Source organism: Atheta coriaria, unplaced genomic scaffold (genome assembly GCF_025399875.1).
Source record: "Atheta coriaria isolate IRGN ID8LTWV9N9 unplaced genomic scaffold, Caltech_Dcor_3.1 hic_scaffold_8_pilon, whole genome shotgun sequence".
Lineage (NCBI taxonomy): Eukaryota > Metazoa > Arthropoda > Insecta > Coleoptera > Staphylinidae > Dalotia > Dalotia coriaria.
This window is the reverse complement of record NW_027045450.1, coordinates 505,632-531,809: the sequence shown is the minus strand read 5'-3', so window position 1 is coordinate 531,809 and position 26,178 is coordinate 505,632. Positions and strand designations below refer to the sequence as shown.

At 35.1% G+C, this 26,178-nt stretch overlaps 1 protein-coding gene across 2 annotated transcripts in view; it reads left to right on the top strand.

The window, feature by feature from the left end:
• Window positions 1-26,178, top strand: part of klar (klarsicht) — a 76,193-nt gene that overhangs the window by 18,103 nt on the left and 31,912 nt on the right. For both annotated transcript variants that reach the window (XM_065309107.1, XM_065309108.1), the window contains exons 2-6: window positions 7,759-7,868; window positions 11,071-11,306; window positions 11,610-11,759; window positions 12,167-12,362; window positions 12,421-12,545. In XM_065309107.1, coding sequence (XP_065165179.1) covers window positions 7,856-7,868; window positions 11,071-11,306; window positions 11,610-11,759; window positions 12,167-12,362; window positions 12,421-12,545 — 720 coding nt within the window. In that variant the 5' untranslated portion in view covers window positions 7,759-7,855. The remainder of the gene's footprint in view (window positions 1-7,758; window positions 7,869-11,070; window positions 11,307-11,609; window positions 11,760-12,166; window positions 12,363-12,420; window positions 12,546-26,178) is intronic.

Sequence of the window (26,178 nt, the reverse complement as noted above, 5' to 3'; positions counted from 1 at the left end):
TCGGACTTACATATAATCTATTTCATTACTTTTTCTTACAAATTACAGAAAAAAAACATTTTAAGACATTTTCTACCTGTTCATATGAGTTAAGTAACTTGCGCATGCGTACTTCTGAAGAAGGCGGAGCTCTCGCACTTAGATAATCAATTTTGCTACTTTTTCTTACAAATTTCGAAAGAAAAACATTTTAGGACATTTTCTACGTGTTCATAGGATTTAAGTAAGACGCGCATGCGTACAACTTGAGTGGGCGGAGCTCTAACACCAATATTTCTTGTTTTTATTAATTTACTGTGGTTATACAACGAATATTTGCATAAACTAATCGTAAAACGATGGCGTCACCAGGCGATAAAGTAATCTTGTGTAAATTAGTTTTAGTACGCACTCAGGTGGTGTTGTGGTTTAGGTGTTGCGGTGTTGATAATGCAATGAACTTAATTAAAGTCATGTAAATAATCACATCACTAAATAAACCTGTTTTAGTACACACGCTTGATTTATTTTAAGACGTTTAAAGGTAGAAAAATGCGCAGTGGTCGTTTAGATGCGGTTTGAGTTGTTTGATGGTTGATTTTTGATCGCTGCCAACGATACGAGATACCATACCAACGGGGTTGTGTTGGTTGCTGAGGTTGACTTGCACTCAATGTCCGAATGCGAACGTGTTTGTTTCGACTGCACGTCGCTGGTCGCATGCATGCGTGCAAGGGCCGCGCTCGGCGGACGTTATTTTTCATTTTGAGGTAGAGGCCAACACCGGCACTACTACAACCACTTTATCAGTTCAGGAGGTAGGTATGTACTTATTCGAAGGCGCACGCAAGCCAAGAATGCGTTCAATGTGTAATCGGTGAATGCGTTCAAGGTATTCAAGGTTATCGCTGGGTTTTTTGATCATTTAATCGGTAGGCAGTGGTTAAATATTACAGGAACTTAAATAATGATTCAGTGGCACGTAAATGAAGTGTTTGCATAGGAAAATTAAGTTTTTAACATTTTCTGCATTTTTTATGCGTTTTCTTGTAATCCATGACCTATATATTCGTATTAAATGCCTAGGAAATTATAATGGGTTTTAACAATTGCGAAAGGTATAAAACACGATAACAAACGTAATTATGCATTGATTTTCCGTGTTTGTTTGCACAACGACCTATTTTCTCATATTTCTAGATCACATTTTGTTTTATTTTAGTAATTCATTAATTACTCGTAAACTAATTAAGATATCTTAATTATTCATTCAGTAATTAATTCTCCATTAAATTTTGCATCTAATTATGTAAAGATTTTATTTATAATATTATTTTATCAAAAGTTATAGTATAATTTATGTCGATTTTATAAATGTCACATTTTTTTTTACAAAAATCAACTTTTAATTGTTTATAACGATTTGTGTTTTTATACATTATAAACAATCTTCTCCCACGGATATAGAATTTAATACAGAATATAATTCTGAAACAATCACACTCCTAACACAATTACTTTTCGAATAATTCATTAATAACTAAACATATCGCGGTGCTATTCTCACGTCTTAACGATATAAGCTATAAATAATTGAAATTTACCGATATAAATAATTCACACATCATAAACCATATTTAATTTTAATACCCGTGTGCTAGTATGCACTTAAATCACGAATATCAGTTATTTTCACATTGCATTCTAATTAAATTGAGCTATAAAGTGCGCATTTCTTGAGTGATGACAGCGCGATAACCATAGGGAGTTATTGTTGCTGCACACACACAGCGATTACTATTCTTATTTTATTATTATTACACGCACGCAAACATGCTAACACTTTCTTTTTTATGGCTTAACAAGTTAAAATCAAGTTTAAGTTAAGTCTGCTTAAATTAATTTATTTACGACTTGTTTTACTTCAAATTATGGAAGTACGTGTAAATTAATGAATTGTTCATTAAATCTGTACTAAAATAATTTATGTATGTTATTATATTATAAAGACTTACGAAGTTTCCTAATCTTCAATGCGCTGGTCGCTAACGCTTTTAGTTTACGAGATATATTCAAATGAAAAAGTGCTGAAAATGTAAAAAGGTTGCAAATTAGTACTTTTAATCACAATTTCTGAACATTTACCCCTCGATATTTACACATGTTATTATTCTGTCTTATAAAGAATTTTCCAAACCTTCATATTCTTCTGTCCATTGCTTGCTATCGCGTTTAGTTTAGGAGATATTCGTTTCCTGAATACGAGTCACTTGTACCATCAAGTCAACACTAGTTCAAGACTGAAGACTTAACTCAAGTTGACTTAACATTAGCGCTCGTTTATTAGTAAGTTTCTCATTTCTTCAACGCACGCACCTTTGTGTCCATGTTAGTGATTTTTAATTACAAACTGCGTGCCACACGCCAAATTTGGCCGCTTTGGAGGTGTCGTCTGTGCGCCTCACGCTTTCAACTTATTTTAGAAACAATTTAACAGTTGATAAAGTGTATTATTGATATTTGAACTTTATTTTAATAACAGCAGGAGTAGAAAATTACAATATTTCTATTGTTTATTTCTTCATTGTTGTTTTATGTCAATAATTTATGGAATTTTGTCGTGTTTTCAATTTGAAAATAATTATAATCAAGATTTCCTCAATTTCTCTATATTTGACACCAATTTAACGCAGTTGCAACACACGTTTGTAATGTTTGCTTAATTTATTGTACGAAGATAATTTTTAGATAAATATTTGATTTACACGAAAGTTTGGTTGTGGTGTGAAGAAAGTTGCAGAGAAAAATCATAGATTAAAATCGTGTTTTATTGTTTCTATAAAAATTTTATCTCTTGAATGTTAAAACTAAGAAATATTAATTTTCTACACATTTGGTAATGCGTAAATATTTTATTTTTCTAAAATTGATTTTTCCTTTCTTATTTTCTGCTCTACATTCGTATTTCATGCCCGTGTTTGTGTTAATCTATTAATCTTGGCTTATCGCTAATTAAAACTCTTTGCGTGCGTTATTTACACACACGATACGCTTCATTTTTCATTTTTTCCTTTTGGCCATTTTCAATTTATCAAAATTACAACGCTGTGTGCGTCGTGCGGGCTGGGCGGTTGCTGTTTGACCAGTACTATAAAGAAAGACTTTCACTGATTGTTCGATTTCATTATCAATTATTCGAAATGTTCAAATTTCATTGCGGCAACACAACAACAGCGCCGCAGTTTACGATCTGATTCGGTTTTGAGTTTCTCGTCGTCGATGCGTACGCCTTGATAAAATAACAAATGAGCCCTCATAACTTTTGAGCGCGCAGCGCAAAACATGAATGAAAACAGAAACCGAAACCGAATTCGTATTGCGGCAACAAGACCAATGCAGCAAGCGGTAAAGTAAAGTAGAGAATGTAAGTGAGCTTTCGATGTGCGTTGGCGGCACGGTGCGCTGTAAACGCACAAACGTCAAACGCATTAATGGTGAAAAATGCGCAATAACAAATGGCGAACATACGGACATATATGAGGTGAGCTGAAACACGATAAACATGATTATTTCATGTGGAACATTAGTGCTTGCGGATGAAATGAAATATGGGATTGTGGAGTCATAAATTTACGGCTACATTTCTACTTTCCAACAAATTTTATGCACAAAAATTAAGATAACCTTAAATGAAATTTTCATTCAGCAGAAACTCACCACGGAATTTTTCTGTTTATTTTATAATAACAGTTACTTTTACTGTGTTTATCGTTCTTTTTTCTGAAGTAACTCACAATGAATCCCTAAAAGTGGTCTTTAATTACTTCTACATAACACTAATACTCATTGTTATAAGCTCACATTGCATCAACGTGAATAAAATGACCGCTGAAGTTGAAATTGATGTAATTTAATATTTTTACGCGTAGCGCTTAATGAGAGTCATGTCTGACATGCGACATCGTTTTGGCATATCGCGTTGCGTTGTGCACTTGCATATCTTGATGAATTAAAGTTGTATGATGCCGCCGCCGATGACAACGACGACAAATTCACAGTTTGCAATACCCTGCACTGGTTTTGCGCTTTTTTCGCACACGCAGTGCGCCAAGTTGCGAGAGCAAAACAACTTTCACTCAAAACGCACATTAAATGCAGACAAAACGTTTACAATCACTATTTTTGCAATCATGAAAGCTTTATTTAGCTACAGATAACGTGTCTAAAGATGTTACTTTATTTTTTGTTCGATTTTCTGTTCATTTCCTTGTTTTTGTTGCAGGTTTAAATAAATTTTTCTTATTTTATGTTATTTCTTCACTTTTCATCTTTATAAACAACTTAAAATTAATTTTTCAGGGCGTGCATAATCTAGATTATATAATTTAATTTAATTAGAAAACAACTATTTACATTCAAATTGCAAGTAGTTTATGCCTGAAATAATTCCGGATCCGCAATAACTAACGGCATTCGCGCAGAATTTAATTATTAATTAACTTCGGACAACACTGTCGTTAAGCCGAGTTCAACTTAGTGTGAGCATTTAACGGCCTGGACAATTAAATTTTATTCGTCTCAACGTTTTACCTCGGAATCGCGTTTAGTTTTTGCGCAGCCTAAGCAAAGCTCCAACGACGTGTGTTCCGGTAATCAATTCGGAATGAAAATAAAAGCAGAAAAAAAAGGATGCAGTAGGTAATTGTAATATATCATTATATATGATGCATTTCCAGTTTGGAAATTGTCTACAATTACCTATTACTTAACTTAAGTTTACTCAATTTTAACGTCATATAATTATTAGTATTATGTTTAGACAGCTTTTAAAGGTTAAAATATAGATTACTAGTTTTTGTCCGCGATTTCGTTCCGGTAGTGTTTAATAAAAATGTAATTCCTTTTTACTATCTTGTTCTAGACATATTATGTGTCAATTCTATCAATAAGATTCGCAATTTTATTTTAAAGAAATTATTTATATAAAGAATTGCTATTATTGCCCTGCAGCGCGCCATCTCGGATTCAACTATTTAAGTATAACTATGATTGAATCTCAATGCCAAATTTTATCATATTGAAAAGGGCTTTTTATGGGTTTTCTGGCAATTATTCGAATTTTTCTCGCCGTAAAAACCATCCTTGGACTTTAACGAACATTTAAAAAAAGAGTTAGCCAAATTGGTCAAGGCGTTGTTGAGTTATGCGCTTACCAACAGATTTTGTGAATCATTTTTATATTATAGAATATGTATGAGTTAAATGAAATACGATTTTAAGTTAGCTAAGTGGATAAGATATATCTATTAAATAATAATTTTTTAATGAACGCATCATTGCATTCATTGCACTCATTACAAATTGCATTATTTACGACATTATTGCACTTTGCACTTAAATTATTACCGAATGCTTCAATTTCCTCAACTCAATTGAAGAATTTACCTCTGCCTCGACTTGCATCTTCTGTCTATTTTATTCCATGTGCTTGTATGTGTAGCACAGCGTAATAAATCAATAAAAAGAGTAACAAGATGCAATTATGGGCGAACTGTCACGCCGCTTCGATTACCGTATAATGGCGGACGTACCCATAGCATGCGGCGGCGGCAATGGAAAATGCACGCGGAGCAGAGAAGAAGTAATAATGATACATTTGTTTCGCTCCGAGTTCTGAAACGTAAATTATCAAAGACATACTGCCGACACACGCTGCGACGCCGGCGTAATAACTCGCAAGTGATTTTAAAGCGAGCGCAAGGCGGAAATAAAGAAATTATTGAATTATGATATTAGAAAAGGTTAAATCAGAGTGAAATAATAATAATTTCAGTTTTGTGGGCGTAACTTTTTTAATGCGCAGTAGCTTTAGCCATGAGGGCGGAGCTCCTAGAATTTTTATTATATTTTAAAGAAAAACTACTAAAATTTAGTTATTAAATGTAAATAATCATTAAATAAGCAATCATGTGCATAATAATTTACCTCATTCTCTAATTTTCTAATTCTACTTCTCACATAATATTTTTTTCACTCCAAAAATGAATTAATTAACGCGCAACAGATGAAAACAAAATAAAATGAAACCATTACACGATGGTGTTCATAGGTATATTCATCGCATCGCCATCATCATTAAGCTTAATTAAGCGTTTTCCTACATGTTGATGGTTTTTGAGGTGTCGAGTGGTCGAGAGTGCTCTTTCTCTCGCCACATCGCCGCACAATAACTAATAATAACGGTATAAATCAATTACAGCGCCAAGTTACATAAATATGAAATGCAATGCATTTTGATGATGCCGCCGCCGCCATGTATGTATGTCGAGAGATGTTTGATGCATGTTAAATGTTATGATGTGTGTTATGTTTCATGTTTGAAAATGGTGAAAAGAATGTGGATATGTGAATGAGATTGACTGCAGAAAGACTGAATGAACACACGAGACGCGACCCATTCACGATGTGTGGACTGCTTGCGGGCATGAATTCATTCATTTATGATGATTAAATAAATGAAAAAATTGAAATAAAACGCAAAACATTTTACAAGTGTTAAAATATGTGTAATTAAAAATTTTATGGTTTTTCACCTTGGCAGCTAAAATAATCTATTATTTAACCGTTACATGAAATAGCAATGAAATAATTTACAGATATTCATATGTTCGGTACTTATACAGCAAGTCAAAGCATTGGTAGGTAGATAAAGTAGAATATTTGATTTTTACTGTTATATGGACTCTAGTATACCTATTTTCATATTTGTAATTTTCGCGTTAAGAAATGCAATTAACGTATTTTAACTCATTATACTTAAGTTTAATATCCTTTTTAACACCTTAACACCAATGCTGAAATTGACTAAATAAGTCACAGCTCTTGTTTTGGAGTTTTTAATTAACAGCTTCAATTACTTAAATTACCCTAGGTTACGATTTTATTCATTTTAAAACAGAAGACAATGATTCATTAACTTTTTTTTAGCTATTTAATAGAAATTTTTAATTATTTCATTTAAAACCTAAAATTTTCGCGAAAAATTGATTTATTTTAACTTGGGAGCTCCGCCCACTTGACTTAACCCTGTTTGATTAACTAGTACGCATGCGCATTCTAGATACAAGTCATGTGCCATTGTTATTTTCTCTTTCTGCCTTTTTGTTTCATGTAATTCCAGTGTGAGTGTTAGCTGAAGGCACTTTACCCGCGCAATTAAACGGCGTGACTCCGAACGCAGAGACATGCTAATTGCGTTTTATTAAACTTTATGACAAGTCGAGTCTCCCGCGTCTCTATGCGTCCGCAGTCTCTTTCTTATTACTGTATTATTCTTGTGTACGTGTATGCAATTTGCATTTACTGATTCGCATTCATATTCGAATTATTACTATGCGCAGCACCGCATGCGGAGCGCTGAATAATGCTGATTGTTCGGATTGTTAAATGTGAGACTGAGACGTCTCGTCAAAGCCGGCGCTAGAAATGTCGATCTTAAAATATAAGCGCTGCGATAAATATTAAATTAAAAAACATTAACTCGATATGGCAATGCTGTGGTACTTACTCGAAAGGTGGAAAAAACTCACAATCGTAAACGTCATTCTCGTCAAGAGTCATAAAGTGCTAAAGTTCTACTTGCACACATTGGAAATAAATAAATTAATATTTATAGGTGCCCTATACAATGCGAAAAACATGAGAATGATAATTAAATCTGTATAGAAATCTATTTTAAGATGATTGTTATTTTATAATTAATAATTGTTTATGTTGCAGAAATGTACACAATGAGTGCGGCTGACATGTAACGGATGAAGACTGAAGATTAAACAGTGTGAAGAAGCAAGAAGAAGGAATAAATTAAATTTTCATAATGCCATCAACAAGTAAGTAGAAAAAATTAATTATTTTGTGTTAAAAATGAGTTAAAACAAGAATTTTATGTTTGGGTGCTCCGCCCACTTGGGTAGTGCGCATGCGCGTCGGCATTATACATGTTTCCGTTTAATAAATCACTAAAACTAATCGTTTGCCATATATGTATCATCACGATAAAAAGCACGCCTGTAAATATTTATTAATAGTCATCCTCTTAACCTATTGAAGCGAATGGTATACGCGTTGTGTTTGTTGATGTTTTTAGCTCTCTGTTTGCTCTTTGTGGCAGCAGTGCGCGCGCGAGCGCTCATTAAATTAGTTTTTCTAATAAATTGCATCGCATTGTGTCGTACGAGTATCACTCAGCATGCGGCCGGATTTCACAACACTTCTTCGCCACGATAACGATTCCTGAACTCTAATTCCGATTTTCTTCTAATGCGATGAATATCTATGCAGCGGTCGCATATTTCTCATGAACTGCGAGTTGTACTCAATCAGCTTGTATTTGTGTAGCGTACAACTTCGACACCTACTTGCTTTCGCCTATTAAATTATGAGATGACATCAAAAACTAGTTGTAGTTGTAGAGAAGTAAAAAAAAAGTTACGACATTAAAATTAAAACCAAAGATGGCGATAAATTGATTTTATTCGTATTGGTTTAAAAAACAATTTAATGTTTGCACAGATGTCCAATGGCGTTGCATGATTGCAGATAAATAAGTTGCGAAATATTGTGCGTCTGTGAGAGAACTGAGCGTCGTGCGGATAAAGTGCAGAGTCATGTGTGGCGATTTTCACACCTTTCCATCATTAGTCCTAATCGCGGCGGCGTGCGTGTCACGTTTTCGGATTTACGGATTTGCATTGCATTTCATTTTATTGCACTTCTTGAGATTTCTCCCCGCGTTTTTTGCTATTCTCATCAATGGTGACATCTAGCGGTGATTTATATCTATGAAATTGATTGTTTCCTTTTGTTTGTTGGTAAATTCAATCAAGAATCAATGTTTTCGATCCTGTTGTACGTCTGTATACACTTTCCTCTTGTGTTGATAACGGTACATCAGTACAAGTGCATTTTCAGCACCTTGCACGCAGCTCTTCACGTTTAGTAATGAAATTAATGAACTTGCCCGTGTCGCTCGCCTGCTCTAAACATAGATTTACTCAAGAATTCTAGGCATGCGATTCGTCGCTTGTTTGTTTGCATCGTCGCATCTGTTTGCTTCATTAGATTTTATGTTTGGCGACATCAAGATGGCCGCGACGCATGAAAATGCAAATATCAGGGATAGTTTACAAGATTTTACAACATTCCGGCTCGATTTCATTCAATGAAGTCGTTTTGCCTGATTCAGCTGGTTTAAGAGCCATAAACGATTGTTGAATCAAGATGGCGAAATGAAGACATAAAAATGCAAAGCAGGCTCTTATTAGACGAATGCAGGCCTAATTTCGCATTGCGGTAGATGAAGTTGCTTCAAGTTTTAGCTTCTTTCTCAACATTTACGCCCTGAATTTCATGTCGACTGCGGTTTTACGACTTGCAGTCGGTCGACAATTTTTGATTCTAAGAAAAGATCTGTGTGCATCTTCTACCTAGAGAGTGTTACCTTTGTGGCGCATCCCGGAGAAGGTTGCAAAGAGAACAAAACGTCGCGCCCGCCTTGGTCGCGAGCGTAAAAACCGTCGATGGCCCGAAGCCGCGATGCCGCGGCTATAAATAAAACTGTCTATTTAAGTAAAGTGCATAAATACGTCCTGCGCTGCGCTCGCCGTGGTTGATCTTCAATTTTCCACGCTCTTCGCCGACTTCTCCGAGTCTCCAAGTCGTTAAATATAAGTTTACACTTTGACTTGTCATTTACTCGGCCAATTTCTCAGCGCCGAGTGGGAAATCAACGCAAAAACACTCAAAATATTCAAAATTTTACTTGTGTTATCATTTGATATTCTGGTCAAATTTACTTTGTCGTTTTTGGCGTCTTTATTGAGAAATTAACGACATTGCAATGAAATCGTGGCCGATAAACAAGGGAAATTAACGACTGGCGAAGATTTACATTACTTTCCAATTCGCAGGCGGCGAATTGTTGTGGTGTGGATTATGTGCCCATGTTGTTCATATTGGTACTCGAAAAATCATAAGCACACAGCACGTTGAGGTGCTTAGTCTGCAGATATGAGTATGTGTGTTGTATGCGATTGTTTGTTATCTTCGAGCGGCGCGTTTTTTCGCCGTCATCGGCTTCACGAAAACTCGTAAAACACGACGTGATTAGTTTTGCATTTCCGCTTTCGCACTTTTTCAACCGGCGAACAATAAGTCATAAAGCTGAAGACATGTAAGCATGTTTTTTTCTTCGAATTGGGATTTTTGGGTCTTTAATGAAATAGGTTTATTGCCATTTCTATTTATGCAAATATTCGGTGAATCGTATGTAAACTTTGAAAAGTGAACAAATTATTTAATTTCTATTAACTTATAAGGCAAAATCCATTCTATTATAGGTTTCGGTGTTCAGTGTGTCCAATTTATAAACTGTACTAAAATTAACACTAAATATTTTATGTTTTGCCAATTTTTAATGGTTTCCTGCTTGTAATACTTAAATTTACCGTTAATTCTTATGTTTTGGCTATTTTTAAACAAAAAACACATTGACCACATGCCAAACCTGAATATTTTACATTACCTATACATTATTTATTAATAACCGTTTAGATACAAACAATTAGTGATAAAATCAATCAATAGATACATTGTAAAGATAATTTTGATTATAGTCCATGGGTGTTTGATGTTTATGATTATGTGTTTATGTTTCTTAAAACTAGCAAGTATAAAGTAATACAGGATACACACAAATATGCTACATACATGCACACAGGTAGTACAGGTTTAGAAAACGCGCGCGGTGTGCATGAAGATTAAATAATCGCCGCTTGCACAGACAATCATGTGAAACAATTGGCTCTATCGATGCTAGTCGCATCGATACGTGGGCGATTCACCGTTTCTACGTGCGAATGCAATCATTACACGTGCATTAATTAAATGCCACATGTTTCCTACGAATTGAACATGCATGTAAATCTAAATCGATTGTTTTAGCTTAATTTTAGTGTGATTAAGGTTAATTCTTTTCCTAGTTGATGGTAAAGTGGTATAAAAGTGTAGATGCTGATGGTTTTTATGTTTTAGGCTTTGAAAACTCCGCCATGAAGTCAAGTTTTTCGCTCTCGTCGCTGCACACGACGCCAGGGGACAAGACCACCCGGCCGGCGGAGTTTAACAGTCTGAAGAAGAAGCGAAAGGAGTCACTGAAGCGATTATCATGGGGCAGCTCCGCAAGTGAGCAACAGACTGACTTTTGGTCGCCCGCACTAGCTGCCAACTATAATTACATCATGGATAATCAGTTGATTGATAATTGCCAAGTGAGTTTGTATTTTAATCATTATCGTGTAGATTATAACGAGTCGAGGGCTATTAAATTCGTCAACGAACTTCTTGTTAGCGATATCTCTTCACTTTGATGCTGCTTAGAGAGATTTATAAATAAGTGCGACCAAAGTGCGCATCCTGTCGTGTGGAGACGTTACTCTCCAGCCGGACAGGATATACTGGTAAATTGCTGTCGAGTTATTTTCGTTGCAGAGTCTGAAATAAATCAAAATGTAAAATAAAATTTAAGAAATTAATTTCCTGTATTTACTAAAACTGATTTTTTGTGTTTTTAGGATGCGAATTGTGAGCTTAGCGTCGGTAGTCACACCTGGTCCCTGGACGAATTCAACGCCCAATTCTCCGTGCTCTATTCCTGGCTGGATAGAATACAGGAGAAGATTTACGGCAACGAAGATAACGTCACCAACAAGACGCTGCGATCGGTGAGTTGGCCTGCGGGGCGCAGCCAGCGTGTACTTTGAGATGCTGAGAACAATCGAAGCCGCCACTATGCCTGCAAGCGCATGTTACAGACCAAGAGCGTGCGAAACACTCGCTTTTCAGCATTTCAATGTTCTGTAACGTGCTGCTTTGTGTAACGCAATATAACTAACCATCAAATCAAAATTCTAAGGTTCAGGTTCTTGCAACAACAACTTTGTATGTTGATTCATTCATAGTTTTTACTTTTTGTTTTATTTTCTTGGTTGGTTTATGTTCTGTTCAATTCTATCGATGCATAAATTGTAATGAATTCAATTCAGATGCACATCTCTTGTCACACTGTGCTTTGGTGATAAATCTTGTTCATCTCATTATAGTGTCTAAATTGTTGTGATTTTGTTTGTAGCATTGTAAGGGTAAACTTACAAAGAAGCGACCGTTTTATAACATCTTCAAGGAGCAGGGTGGGCAATTGATGATGCGATATTCGCTGTCGGAGGCGAAGAATGAAGTGAAGTGGAGACTCGGCCGGCTTAGTTCAAAGTGGGATGCATTGGAGTCTGTCCTGAAAACTTCTGATTCGGAAAAGGATGATACAATTGGTAATTATTGTGTTTTATATGTTTTGAAAGAGTAATATTGAGTCATTTCATGTTTCAGATGTGCAAGCAGAAGTGAAAGCGCTGAAAAATTGGATAATCGATATGGATGAACGACTTCAACCGCTTTCGTTCAAGCGAAGGTGGTCCAAGACGGAGATTGAGACTATCGCCAATGAATATAAGGTAAGATTTACTTACACTTACGTTAAAAACGTTCAAAAGTAGTAGAATTTACAAGAAAATGCAAATTTATAGCTTTTTAAACAAATTTCGTATTTATCATTAGTAAATTGCGGAGATTTATCAGTTTATAATCTGAATTTACTTAAGAAATGCTATTAATGCTGACTTTAGTGAATGTGTGCGACTGGTTGTATTTGATGCATACTTGGTTGCCTACCATGAATACCCGCAACATATGTTTATTTTCATCGCTCATCAAAACTTTTCAGGTTTATGATCTCTTAGATAGTTTTATGCCTTGTATAACTATTATGACTTCATATGACTGTTAATATCACGTCTATTATTAATAACTATGAGTAATTAAGAGACATTAACGTGCAAGGAGGCCAGATTTGCGGTTTATTGCGGTACTTTTAGGTCGAAAAATTTAGACTACAGTTGTAAAACACGATAAGTATGTTTGCAACATACACAATGCGATGCTACTCAAATATTATTGTAGTGAAATGTGCAATTTCATAAATATAATTACATTCTTAACATAATAACAAAAGGTGAGGTTAATGAGTATTTACTATTTATGTAATGACTGAATTATAGTTTAATAGCAAATATTTAATGCAGCAGTGACATACATTGCATTTTGCAAAAGCAAATTGGAAATTTTCGACATTTTAGATATTTTTCACATAAATTTACTTACTTTGTGAGTTTACAAAAGAATAAACAAATATTTAGGTCAGTCTAAATAAAAATATACTCAATTTTCATTTGTTTATTCGACTTAAATCAATAAATCTCATTTCAGTTCAAGAAATATTGGAATTTTAAGTAATTTCTGTTTATTTATGCAATAAATCTAGAAATCGATCTGGAATTTAGTTTATTTATGTTTTAAACGTAAAAACATTACAACAAAAATCTAAACAAATACATTGTAGTTTTATGTTGTGGAATTCAAGATAAGAATTATGATAACAGAAAACTAGTTTTGTTCAACGTAGTCATCGCATGTATAAACTTGACACGCTATAAAACAAACATAGATTGTTTCCGTCTTGCGTTCTATTTTTATCAGCAATGTTGTCTTTGCGCCGCGACTTACGCCGATGCGCTGATCTTCTCGCGCCGACGCGTTGCACCACGCTTAGACGCACGTACACATCCCGAGTCATCGCATGAACTCAGTACTCGCGGCGCGCTCGCGTCGTGCAAATGCAACCGGCGCACGAACTGCATTGCATTGGATGCATCGTAACTCGGGCGGTTGCACGCCGGTTATGTGAGAGCATTTCTTCGCGACACCGTCTGGCGCATGCAGGCGGTGTATTTGTGTGTGCTATTTGCGTCTCCTGCAACGCGCTTCCCGGGCTTGTAAGTAACTACAGGTGCGGCATGCCTACACACATTTCACTACGCCGAAAACAAACGAAAATGTGCAACGAACGCGAATCTAATCTCTAGTTGATAAAAAACGTGCAACGAAACGAACGAAACGACATTCTAATCGTGAACATGTGCGCTAGTGTTGGTGCTATGTACGAGAAGAGTCTGGAAATGAACTGAAGTAAGACTTATGTTAAGAATTACAAGACGCAAGCGACAATTTGCATGTGTTCACTAACCCAGCGCTTAAATTGATTCATATTGGGTTAATCATACGCATTGTTGAGATATGCGCGCGTTAATTGAGAAAAATGATGTTTTATGTATGTTGGGTTGCATATGTTACGCATATAAATTACAGACATAACCATATTTAATAATAGAATGTTAAGCAACTAATTATACACATTTGTAACACTTTGTATATAGCGTGGGAGGGTAGACGGATATTAAGTCTCACTGCATTAAGAAATCCTTGAAAATGTAAGATTTCCGGTGTACGGCTTCGTGACATTCACAAGTCACATTTCGTTTGCATGACTTGATATTACGAATGGGATTAGACGGTACCGTAAATATTCATTGTTGGAGAAGTAAAATCGGATTTGACTAGTTGTAAATTTTCCATCGCTACAATTTCCCATTATTCTAAAATTAATTCTATTTTCCTGCAGCCAACGGAAATGTTCTTTTAATGCGGCGCATCAAATGCGACTTCCACTCGGCGTGTATTTGCAGTAAAAGAAAGTGCGCGTTTTATTACGCTCGCATTTCATCTTGCTCTCGTTCTAAATACACGAATCTCATTACGGTGCACACGTGAAACGTCAATGTTTGAATGTTTACGTAATCTCAAAGCGTGCACGCATTATTTACTCGCTTGCGTGTACAGGACATGTGCAGGATTAATGTTGCAATGTGCATGCAAATGCATTCCGCTGGGAATGTAAAGTTTGCGGAAACACAGCACCGCCACAAATTGATTTCGGTGCATAAATCTAAATTTATAACGATGCATGGGAGGTAATTGCGGAAAATTTACTGAAGTATTGGAAAATGTGCCCAAAATGGATGTGGAAATTTCAATAGTATCGAAGTTTGCAATCTTTGGGCATAAATTCTATTCATATGACAGTGTTACTTTCAAAATGCGTATGAAAAGTAGATTTTGTATGTTTGTTACTCTTTCACGCATATAATACTGAACCAAATTTGATGAAACTTTGCGATATTACAGATTATTTGCTAAAATAAGGTATAGGCTACTTTTTGTTGTAATGTATTAACGTTTAGGGTGTAAAATAAAAATAAAATTTGTTTCAGAAATTTTCTCATAGTTTTAGTTAAATAATTCGCCTGGAGATGGCGCTAAAATACATTTTTAACATATTTTAATTCTTTAAATTAAAATTAATAATATTTTTAACGTGTTTAGCACCTAATATGTTCGAAAATCAATTTTATTAAAATCTACGTAGGCAGGCAAAAGCCTAAGCTTGTAAAATTATAAATAGAACACTAGATGTAGAGTAGCAGTACCGTTGGGCGTAATTAATGAGCAAGCATTAAACATTAATTACGTGCTCATAATTATCATCGTGAATGAGATCAGATCGCCGGACGAGGATGGTTATCTTTAAAACTCCGATTGTAATTGTAGTACTGCGTCGCAATTGGCAATTTGTAGGCCTGCGAAGAAGTGAATTAAATACGCATGTGGTCAGGCAAAGCAGAACAGGAAAATGTGCACTGTGGCTACTTGAATACCGTCTAAAAAGTTAATTAGGTATTGCCTGCACGGAGGTGGATATATAGTACCTACTTTGTTTGCGAATTGCATTTCAATTTGCAATTTATACGCAATTTGCATTGAATTTGCCATAAAACGCACGCTTTATTAGAGACGCACCAAATTCTCATTAAATTTTTAATTAAAAGCACATACAGGGGTTTTAGAAAACAAAATATTTAATTTTTGGGTAATTTGTGTATAATTTGTATATTATTAACAATAAGCTGGTTTTATTTGTTGATTTATGTTCTTACATGTCACCTGTGTGCATTTACTGCTTTGTAGTCGGTAATAAATTTAATAAAGAGCTCTAATTGGCTCATTATGTTGTGTGTGCGCCGGTGAATATGAAAGTTTTACTTTTCTTGACCAGCCGGCTTGCAAATTGCCATCAAATTGATATTAACCGATTCGATCTAGTGTGGGACACGTGTTATAATCGCGAGCAAAAGTAACAGTAGCACTTTTTTTCGCGCGCACTGAAAAGTTGATAATAATGATAAATAATTGCGGCGCTGTTTCGCGCATGAGCGCAGATCTCTTCGCTCATGTATTTCAATAAAGTGTCTGTTTATGAAGTTTTATTAGCATCCATCGACGACTTTCAACGCGCACATAAACGTGCGTTTGCAGAAATTGATAACTGTTGATATCTCGCTAACAATCGCAATTTGTTTAATTAATAGCCGTGTAGAAAGGCTAAACGTGCGTCTCACGATTTAATAATTACGCTAATTGAGTGTTTTGCCAATAGATAATTAGAAATTTATCTAAAATAAATAAATAATTGTGTGGTAAAAATTTATCACGCCTGCAAGAGAGAAATTTCTTTCTTTTTCGTGTCGATTAATGCGTGGTTGAATCATTTGATGATGATACCATGTGGGTTTTCTCATTATGCGTGTGTTTTTTTGAGATAACTTGTAATTTTATCCGACGCGATATGAAATCGAGTACAAAATATGCATAAGCAGTACACGATGATGGAGAAAAGTCGAAATTACAGTAACTGCTCGAAGCTACTTTATTCTCTAAACTGCAGAGGAGGAAATTTAAATTTATTCCGTTGTTGTTTGCTCATCGCTTAACTTAAACAGACAGAAGCCAACGAGCTACAAACGCTTTTTTAAGCGATAAGTTTATGATCGATTATATCTAGTTCCGGCTGGACACGTAGTGTGTTTACAATTCACAATTATTAGGCTTCTTGTACGTACGCATACCCACTGGTTTTCTATTGTAGTAATTGGCTCAGTGAGTAAAACTCGGCCGCACTGAAAATGAATAAATGATTGATGCTTCTTTGCTGCTTTTACTCGTTTGGTCGTGAATAGAAAAACTAGATATTCAGAGATAAAACTTAGTAGCCGGAGTGAAATGAGGCTCATGTGAGTGTACAACGTTATTACTGCAATGTTTTCAATGCATCAAGACATCAAGGCATCTTTTCTAGTTAACAGCAATCAGCAGATTGTGTTGAAATCGTTTTTAAAATGTTTGGAAATGTTTTTAGAGTTATCCTAAAAAGAATTTGTATTTTTTATGTATGGATAAGTCAAGATTAACAAACATTTGATGCTAATGCTTTTTTGATTTTTATGATTTTTTTATTTATTATTTATAAATGTTATTTTTGTATTATAAGAGTTTTGAAAGTAGAAATATGTTTTTGCGTTTTTTCTTGTAAATTTTTTATTTACTTTTGTTGTTTGTAATAATAGTGAAGTCGGTTAATAATAAATTGTTTGCTTTGTTTCAGGTAAGGAAACAATACATCATTTACTTTCTATTTGCATGTTTTGAACGAGTGGCAATTACCGGTTGCGCTTTGGTGCAGATAATGAAAAAGTTTAATTAAATGTAAGTGGTATTCATTTACTATTATCCACTTTTTGATAAAGACTTTAAATGATTTTTCGGGGTCAACTTTATTTTTCTTCTTCTTATCTACTGTAATTAACTATTAATATGAAGAAATACGAGTGTTTGAATCAATTCGGTAGAAATTCCGTTTCAATTTCACGTTTTCTAATCTTTTTAATTGCACACCGGATTTTTGTGCTTTTGTGTGATTTCTGTTCTGCTCTTCGGCACTTTTCCGTACTCAGCTGCAATTAAATTAGTGTCGACTAAATGTAGCAGTGGCTACGAGCAGCGCGAGCGTTTCGTGTGCAGATACGCATTTTAATGCGCTAATTGCCATCAACAAACTAAGTCACGTCGAGTGCTGTCGAGAGACGTTTTATTAATGGTATAAATCAAATTGTTATCATCAAAGGTAATAGAAATTTAGAACAAATAAATGCAATTAGCAATTACACAGCTAATTACGGTGAAATCTGACTCAATCATGTACAGAGTAAGAAATAAAATGCCCGCAAGTGATTTATTTTTTGCTTTATTTTGAAATTTCGTGTAATTATTGGAATAACACAACTTAAATTATATTTCTGGACGACACAGGTTTTACTGAGTACTCTGCGTATGCGCGCTACACTTTTATATCTATGGACAACCCGCAAAAGTAGTGGGGGTACGATGCACGCGCGTGTATTAGCCAAAAACCTATTTTACATACGCGCAAATATATTTAACTAATCTCATAAGTCAATGAACGCCTCTTTGTCTCTTTTTGTTTTCCATGCGCCTATCTAAGTTTAGTTTATCAAATCAACCATACAACTATCTAAAAGTGTAGCAAGAGTGTCGTCCTGGGCGCAACGGAAGTACTAATAAAGCAAAACTCACTACGCACCACGCACCGCACACAACTTTTATGTCTCTATGCATATCGCACCAGTTTGAAACACATGTGCACTACTGGAGCCCTTCCTGCTTCGACAGACAAAAACAGACAACCGCATTCAATGTTATCGTTGGTGACTTGGCGATGGCGGTTGGGCTGGATGCACGCATGTGGGATTATTACACAAATACACACAACCGCTCATATTTTTTTTTTATTGTGAGAATAGTCTTACTTAGAACCTAAATGAAACTAGTAACATATGTCACATTCATATAAATGACTTCATACGCTTCAAGCCGTTGACCATCATGAAGATAACACGTTATAAATTAATCCACACATGTCTTAATCAAAGTTTATGGAGTTAATAAAAATGTTTGGTACATTACCGCATCATACACACACAAAACATTAAATTACATAGTTGAAAATTGTTTAGTTTTTAGTTTTATAGAACTCCCGTGCGTAAGCGTAATTAATTTAATGGTTTTTGTTAAAAATATTTCACATTTGCATATTTTACCATTTAAATATTTGCATATGAAATGTTGCTTCTCCAAGCGTCAACTCTCGACACACATAATTTTACTCTGTCTTGACTTGATGGGTTTTAATTTATTTCAATTGCCACTCACTGCCACACGAGTAATAGTGCATACTAGTGAAGCTAAGTGAGTTCATTTGCAACGTAATAATTAAATGGTCGCAGTGACAATGTATTCGTGACATCATTTGCATAATAAAATAACGAATGTTACACAAACACACTCGGTTAATTAAGTTGCATTTGCGTAAGATTTTCGTGTGGATATTGGTGGCAATGACACTTGAATGTTTCCGCCTGAATTTATTTTGTTTTTCTTTACACTCCATTCAAGTCTTTTTAGATTCAATCTATTTTCAACTTGTTAAGTAGCTCAAATTCAATAGTATTTTTTTAAATTAACTTCTTGGTATTTTAAGGGTTGGTAAAAGGGTGTGGTGCAGTTAAAAATAAACCAATTAACATACCAATCTTTCTCATTTGAGTTTTTAAGTTTTTAGTGTGTTAAAATATGATGAATGGTCAATTAAAGAGGAAACAACGCGGTTTATTGTCGCTTGTCATGTGCTCCTAGCCGCGTCTAGACAAATTACACAAATTGCCCGCCAAGCGGGGGTGAAAACTCGCAGCTGCGCTTGTACAATGACCTCTTTGCAAACATAACATGCAATTACAATAAAAATAATTGAAATTGACGCGGTATTATGAAAAACACGTACAGATGTCTAAAATTTCACTCAAATATTATTCAAATAATAATAAACTCGCAACGTGGGAATAAAATTCCATTTAGTAGATGAATGCATCGTTGCGTTTTACGTATCGCTTCGTTTCCGCAGAAAATCCGAACTTTTCTTACATTTTTCTCTTTATATCTCGCATTTTCCACTTCTCATGCTCTCATGCTTGACAATAAATGCACCATCACAATTCACAATGTGCAATTTGATATTGCATAAAAATCTCCATCAACTGTAAGAGAAAAATTACATGAGATTACAACGAGCTGTGAGACCTGTCAGATGCAGGTATGTAATTTTTCGACTTGTGCATTTCATCATTATAAAAATCCCATGGCGCACGTACCGCGCGGAGATAAATTAAACGCGGAAGAGTTTTAAATGACTTATAAGCGGTGCGCGCATGCGCAGCACGCGATCGCGCAGGGCAGACGCTAAATGAATATTAATTTGTCGGCTGCATTCGAGCGTGAAGGATTCCAGCATGTCATAATCGCTGATAAGCGCTGATTCAGCGCTAAGTACGTGGCAATTACGGCCGAATCCAATTTTCCAATCGCGCGAAACGAAATAGAAATATCTCTACTACCTTCAAAGTCTTAAAAGCAATAGGCGGCAAGTCGTGCACTCCGTAGAGCACACCTACTACACGTTTTCTAATCAGAAATTTTAATTGAAGTCGATTTTATGCTCGCGAATTATTACTTTGTATCGCACGCTGCCTGCATATTGAATGCATTCGTTTATTCACAAGTGGTAATTGCTTTTTGCATTTTTTTGATATTGCTTAGACTGAAATGCGGGTTAATGTACATATTTTATCCGTATTTGTATATAATATTTGTTGAGTAACAGCGCGTTTGCTGTTTGTTTGGTGCCGGAACGGAACAAAAGCAAGAGTCACCGTTAGATTTATTTTATCAGCGTGTTTTCCTGCTTTTCTGATGATGGCGTGAATTTCTTTCGCAATTGTGACGTTTGCAAGTTGATGCGTTTTTAATAACCCTTGGAAAACAATGCGGATATGCGGTAGCACAATAGTAATGGCTAAAATGGTAAAAAAATATTAGAAATTTACCAATAAAACACATTTTGTGTAGAATTATTACTGTTACAGCAATAAACGATTATCAATTAAATTTTTGCGTGTTTTCCTATTCGAAATTACGTGTTAAAACTAAAGTTTATGTGCCTTACACGTAGAAATATCTCTTTTGTTTTTATCTATGCTTTCACAGTTAATAAATCAAATCAACAACTTGTGTAGCTAAAAAAATTCATCGAAAGAAAGTGAAAGATATTTTTTCCGAATCGATAATCTCGATTGTACGCTTGTAAATTGTAAAATATTTGATTGACTGATAGTTTGATGGATTGCAATTGTAACGAGGCGTTTTATTGCCATCCAGCATCGTCGTTAACATACTTGTACTACTATAATGAGCGCATGATAAAAAGCGTGATAACTCATGCGCGATGCGATCGACATTCGATCTATGATAGCGCAAGCATCAGATTCAACTTCTGGTTCATTTCACAATTTCAACATTTCACTTCCACGTACATTAAACGTCAAAAATTTGATTTGTATTAAATTTCAACTTGAAACTCTTCTACTTTTAGCTAAATTTTAATTTTATACAAATGTCAAGAGAAATTTTCTTCTGAGAAATTTTAAAATGAAGTCATTTTGACGCTCTAATAAAAATCCCAATGTTCTCTCCTAGGTTGCTAGTTGCTACTCTCTGCAACTAATGTAATGATTCGGTGACGGCGCATATTTCGTCTATTTGCGTGCCGCCGCGTCCTAAAGTTCATTACTACGTGTCGTACTATTATTAACACGTGACAAGGCGAGCCGTGCACCGAACTGGCGTGAGCATCGGTGAGTTACCGGCGCGGATAAGTTTCGACGAAGAAATAAACCAGTCGAATGCATCCCAGGAGAGTGGAGTTTATTAAAATCGTTCCCTGATTGCTTATTTCTAATTTATTCGAACCGGCCGAAGAGCCGGCGGAAAATAAATGGAGATTGGAGATGATTAAACATGATTTTTGATGGTTTTACATTATTTTACATGATTAGGCGTATCGAATCGATTTTTATCGATGTTGTAACATTGATTTCATCATTTACTTCGAAATTTATTAATTTTTAAAGGTTCTATTAACATATTTGATTATTTTTAGGTTTTTAATTATTTTTTGTTTGTTTCAGGTGGGTTTTTGAAACTTTACTCTATTGAAACCTCATTTAAAGTTTTTGCGTAAGTAAAACTATTATTAAATTATGCGTAATTTCCGGTCGACTCAAAGTTTCAACACTAAACAAAACATGTGCATCAAAGATGCTTGCAACTCATTTTCACACGCATATTTGGATTGCAATCAAGTTTTTTCCTCTCGCGTTAAGTCAAAGAGCAATTTGTTTAACTTAATTTTTAACTGATGAGACTTTTAGTTTTCTTCCAAGTGCATACGAGTTCTATGAACATCTGAGCAAATATTGAACGTTGAAATTAACGTGCTTTAAATTCTTTCATCTTCTTTAAAACACACTTCTTTGTTTCGGTGCTTTGTTTGTGTTACATTGTGAAGTATTTTGAGATTTAACCTTAGCTGTTTGAACGTTTAAAAGCTAATGAAACTCTCCTCCACGCTGACGAATTGACCGACGTCTCTTGTTCCTACAATTAATGTGTTTGGTAGTGTTCTGGACATTCTAAGTCTAACAAATGCGTGCGAGTACGCAAAGCAATAATTACACCTCGCAAGAAGCGCAAACACATTAATATCCCTCCCAAATGATTGAATCGCGTGCACAAAAGTTTTCATTCATTTGGCGATGACCGCTATTGATTTTTCCGCTGCGCGCTCATTTGGTTGTCGGCTTTGTCCGCGCGCATTGAGTTGCATACCTCATTTTATGATGTAATTATCGCGCGTATTAATTCGTCGTAAATTCTGGCCTGCTTACCGCCTGAGCTCGTAAATTAAGGCGTAATTAGATACGAAAACGAAATTATTGACAAACGCATGAACATTGGCATGGGCAGAGTTTTAATAATATTCAATTTAGGTTTGTAGGCTTACTTTTTAATGCACTTTGTTGATCCGTTCTATTTTATCCGCGTCGCTCGTTATTTTCTACGAGTTTTTTGTGTTTCGTTTGTCAGCGCGCGGAGGTTGTGAAATTGTCCGTGTCCTTGATTACCAGGTTTAAAACATTTGCGCTAGAATAATGTCGAAAAGAAACGGAGAATTTTATTGTTAATATCTTTTTCTCTGCGCGCGAGGTGACGCCGGGTGAAAAAGTGCGCTTTTGAGTACACGCTAGTAACGTTTTAATTAAAATTTCAAGTGCGTGCTGTTGCTTATAATCCACGATTTGTAACGCCAACATCGTGCGTCGTAAAATACGCGAATAGGTGAAGAGAAATGGGCGCGTAGTATGCTATGACGGGTTATGAGACCACACTAGATTTTTGCCTCCCTTAACCTCAATTTTCATGCTTAAAACTTGTAAATTTCATGGCTCTCAGAGAAATTAGAGTAATATTCGATTTCTTTTACTTAACTATTGCTTTTTTAATCTTTCTTTTGCCATTTTTGTTACACAAGTAGTAATTAAGACGAAAAAACGACGTTTTTAGTCGTAAAACACTTAATACTTCCAAGTCGTTTTATTTTATGTGATGGCACGGTACAATTCTTCCTTACGATATAAAAGGCGCAAGAAAAGTAAGAAGTTGTGCCTTTTACCAGACACGCACGGCTAAACCCTCCGTGCTCTGACCGATGACTGAAAGTTTTTCGAACGATGAGGAAACGTGCAAAGCGCGCAAAGAGCTGAAAGTTATCACGACTCCGGCGCGCGCGCGCTGCTTTCTGATGCAATCAGAAAATCAAATCTTAATTAAGTACGATTTTACTACGACATGACGAAAATTTTAATCGGATATTACTCAGTAAGCGCGCGCGCGCTCTGAGAAATTGCAGCGTAATGTAATGAACGCAAAAACATCACGTTTTGTTTGGTTTAATTTCGACAGGTGAACGCACCACTCGCTCACGTCAAGACAAAACTTTTGGTAATCAGCATTTTAATGAAGTGTTTTTGTTTGCATGCCCAGCGAAACAAAAGCGGTGAAATTTTTACGACCACCAATGGAGATTTAGCTTAAATTTATATCACCAGAGGTCGCGAATGGCAAAAAACCGAATTAAATTCGTCGTAAAATTATATATTTTTACGATTGCTGTTTATTACTTTGTGTTCATGGCCTTAAACTTGTACTTGTACGCAATTCGCAATTGAATCTAAAAAAAAATTATTTATTATTATTATGATTGTGGCACAGAAAACGTTAATTTAATTTTTTGCGAATGCGGTCAGCGAAATAATTAACAAATAAGAATAGAAGTCTTGCTGTGTTGTTGTCGTTGATTAGAACTAAACATCTTTTGATTCTTTGTTGTTGCCAAAAAGCATGATGTCATCCTGTCATTCATTAGAGCCATTAACTGATTAGATCATTTTTTGTTTTCTACACGTAGGTACTACTTTGTAAGTTGTCTGTTTTATGCTCTCGGCGGAGTATAAATTTTGTGTGAATTTAATGAGGCCACATCAGTTGTTGCCGGGACGTGTCTTGTCGTTAAATTTATTTCCTTTACCACTCGAGGGCGTTTTCAAGAAAAAGTAGAGGTAATTTCGCGCGTGATCTGTACTTCTAACAGACCTTGACAGTGAATATAATTTAGTACTATTTAGATAGTTATTTAGAACTTAATTAACAAATTTTAAGGAGAAAAAGTGAAAATTTTGCAGTCGACATGCACTTTTCTTGTTAATACTTATTTGTACTGATTTACTCGTAGTCTTGATGTTCATCGTGATTCATATTTACTGCAGCGTCCGAATCACACTCCAAAGTAAAAGAGAAACTTTATTCGCGTGTTCCATCCTTCCGATACGTCAAAGACGCAAAGAACATGATGGAATATATGTTGCAGATGAACGTAAAACACGCGCCGTAATGAGCATTGAAAAAAGCAAATATAGTTTTATGATATTGCTTATTCTGCGCATCATGTCCGACTCGTTATTACTGCTTAATTTCTGTTCTCTTGGAGGCGTGATGCGAACACAACGCGAGTGATTAATTTCACTTCTTTTCTTCAACTCTCTTTTGATTCCTCTGTATCAACATTGATCATTTTTATTCAACAATAAAGTTTCGGTATCGTTTTTTTATCCGTTGCACAATGCGTCTTTTTTATAATCTATAAAAGGAGAGAAGACAAATGATTAAACGAATAAATGTTTGGAACGTTCGCTGCTCACGTTCCTGTTTTTTTCATTTCTTGTTTCTTGTTCATTCATCGGATAGAATCTAAAATCCAAAGGAATGTGTCAATAGTGTACGGGTGGTGTTGACACAGCGGGCAGTCTTGTCCTTCACCTCTGGAATGACTTGGATGTTTTCAAGACGCTGTGTTCTGTAATTTGTAACACACTCTAGAAACAAATTGATTGAAACGTTTCATGCGATTAATCATCACTTGTGGTGCAAAAAACCACATTAATGTTTGTTTCTAACCTTCTTAGAATCATTAATAATGTCAATCATAATAAATATTAGCCATTTTTTATACTTTAGTTTATTTAATATTGCCGCAAGCTAGAAATTCGCAGAGTACAGTTGGAGTTTATTAATTTAATATTTTTGCACGGTTTTTGCGGCAATTTAGCAATTTAAACTGACGTTAACTTAAATTTCGTGACTTTAAAATCGGCGAGAAAGATAATTAAAATTACCTTAATGGTGCCCCGCGAGTTATTTCACATTTTTTCTCTTTTTCGATCGCTTCTTGATCGTATTCAGCTTAAAGTAAGTAAGTATAAAATTACTTCCCAAAAATGTAAAAAAAGATTCAGTAAAACATGCTGGTATCATGTTCAAGGCTATATCCACGCCACGAAATTAAAACAAATAATTGTAAGTTGCCAAAGTTCAATATACAGTCAGTACCTGCTTATTGTAAAATGTTGTTTTTATCTTGCAACATAAAATTTGTTTGTTGGTTGCGTCAGAAAACATAAAACATTCAAACGAATTACTAACTATAAACAACAACAATTGTTAGGTACTTAGCATTTGTAGATAGGAATAAAAATAAACTTTATTCTTATTTAATAGCTAATAATTTTGATTAATCGATTACGTAATCAACATTTAACCATTTTACTTTATTTTATTATTAACACTAAGTTTATAAAGAGATTTACAGTGTTGTAGACGTGTTGAAATTGTTTTCGCACTTTTTGTCTTTCCTTTGTCGGCACGCTATAAGTCGTGAACAATTAAAGATGATCTCATTATTTACCATTCTCGGTGTGTAACATTGTTAAATGT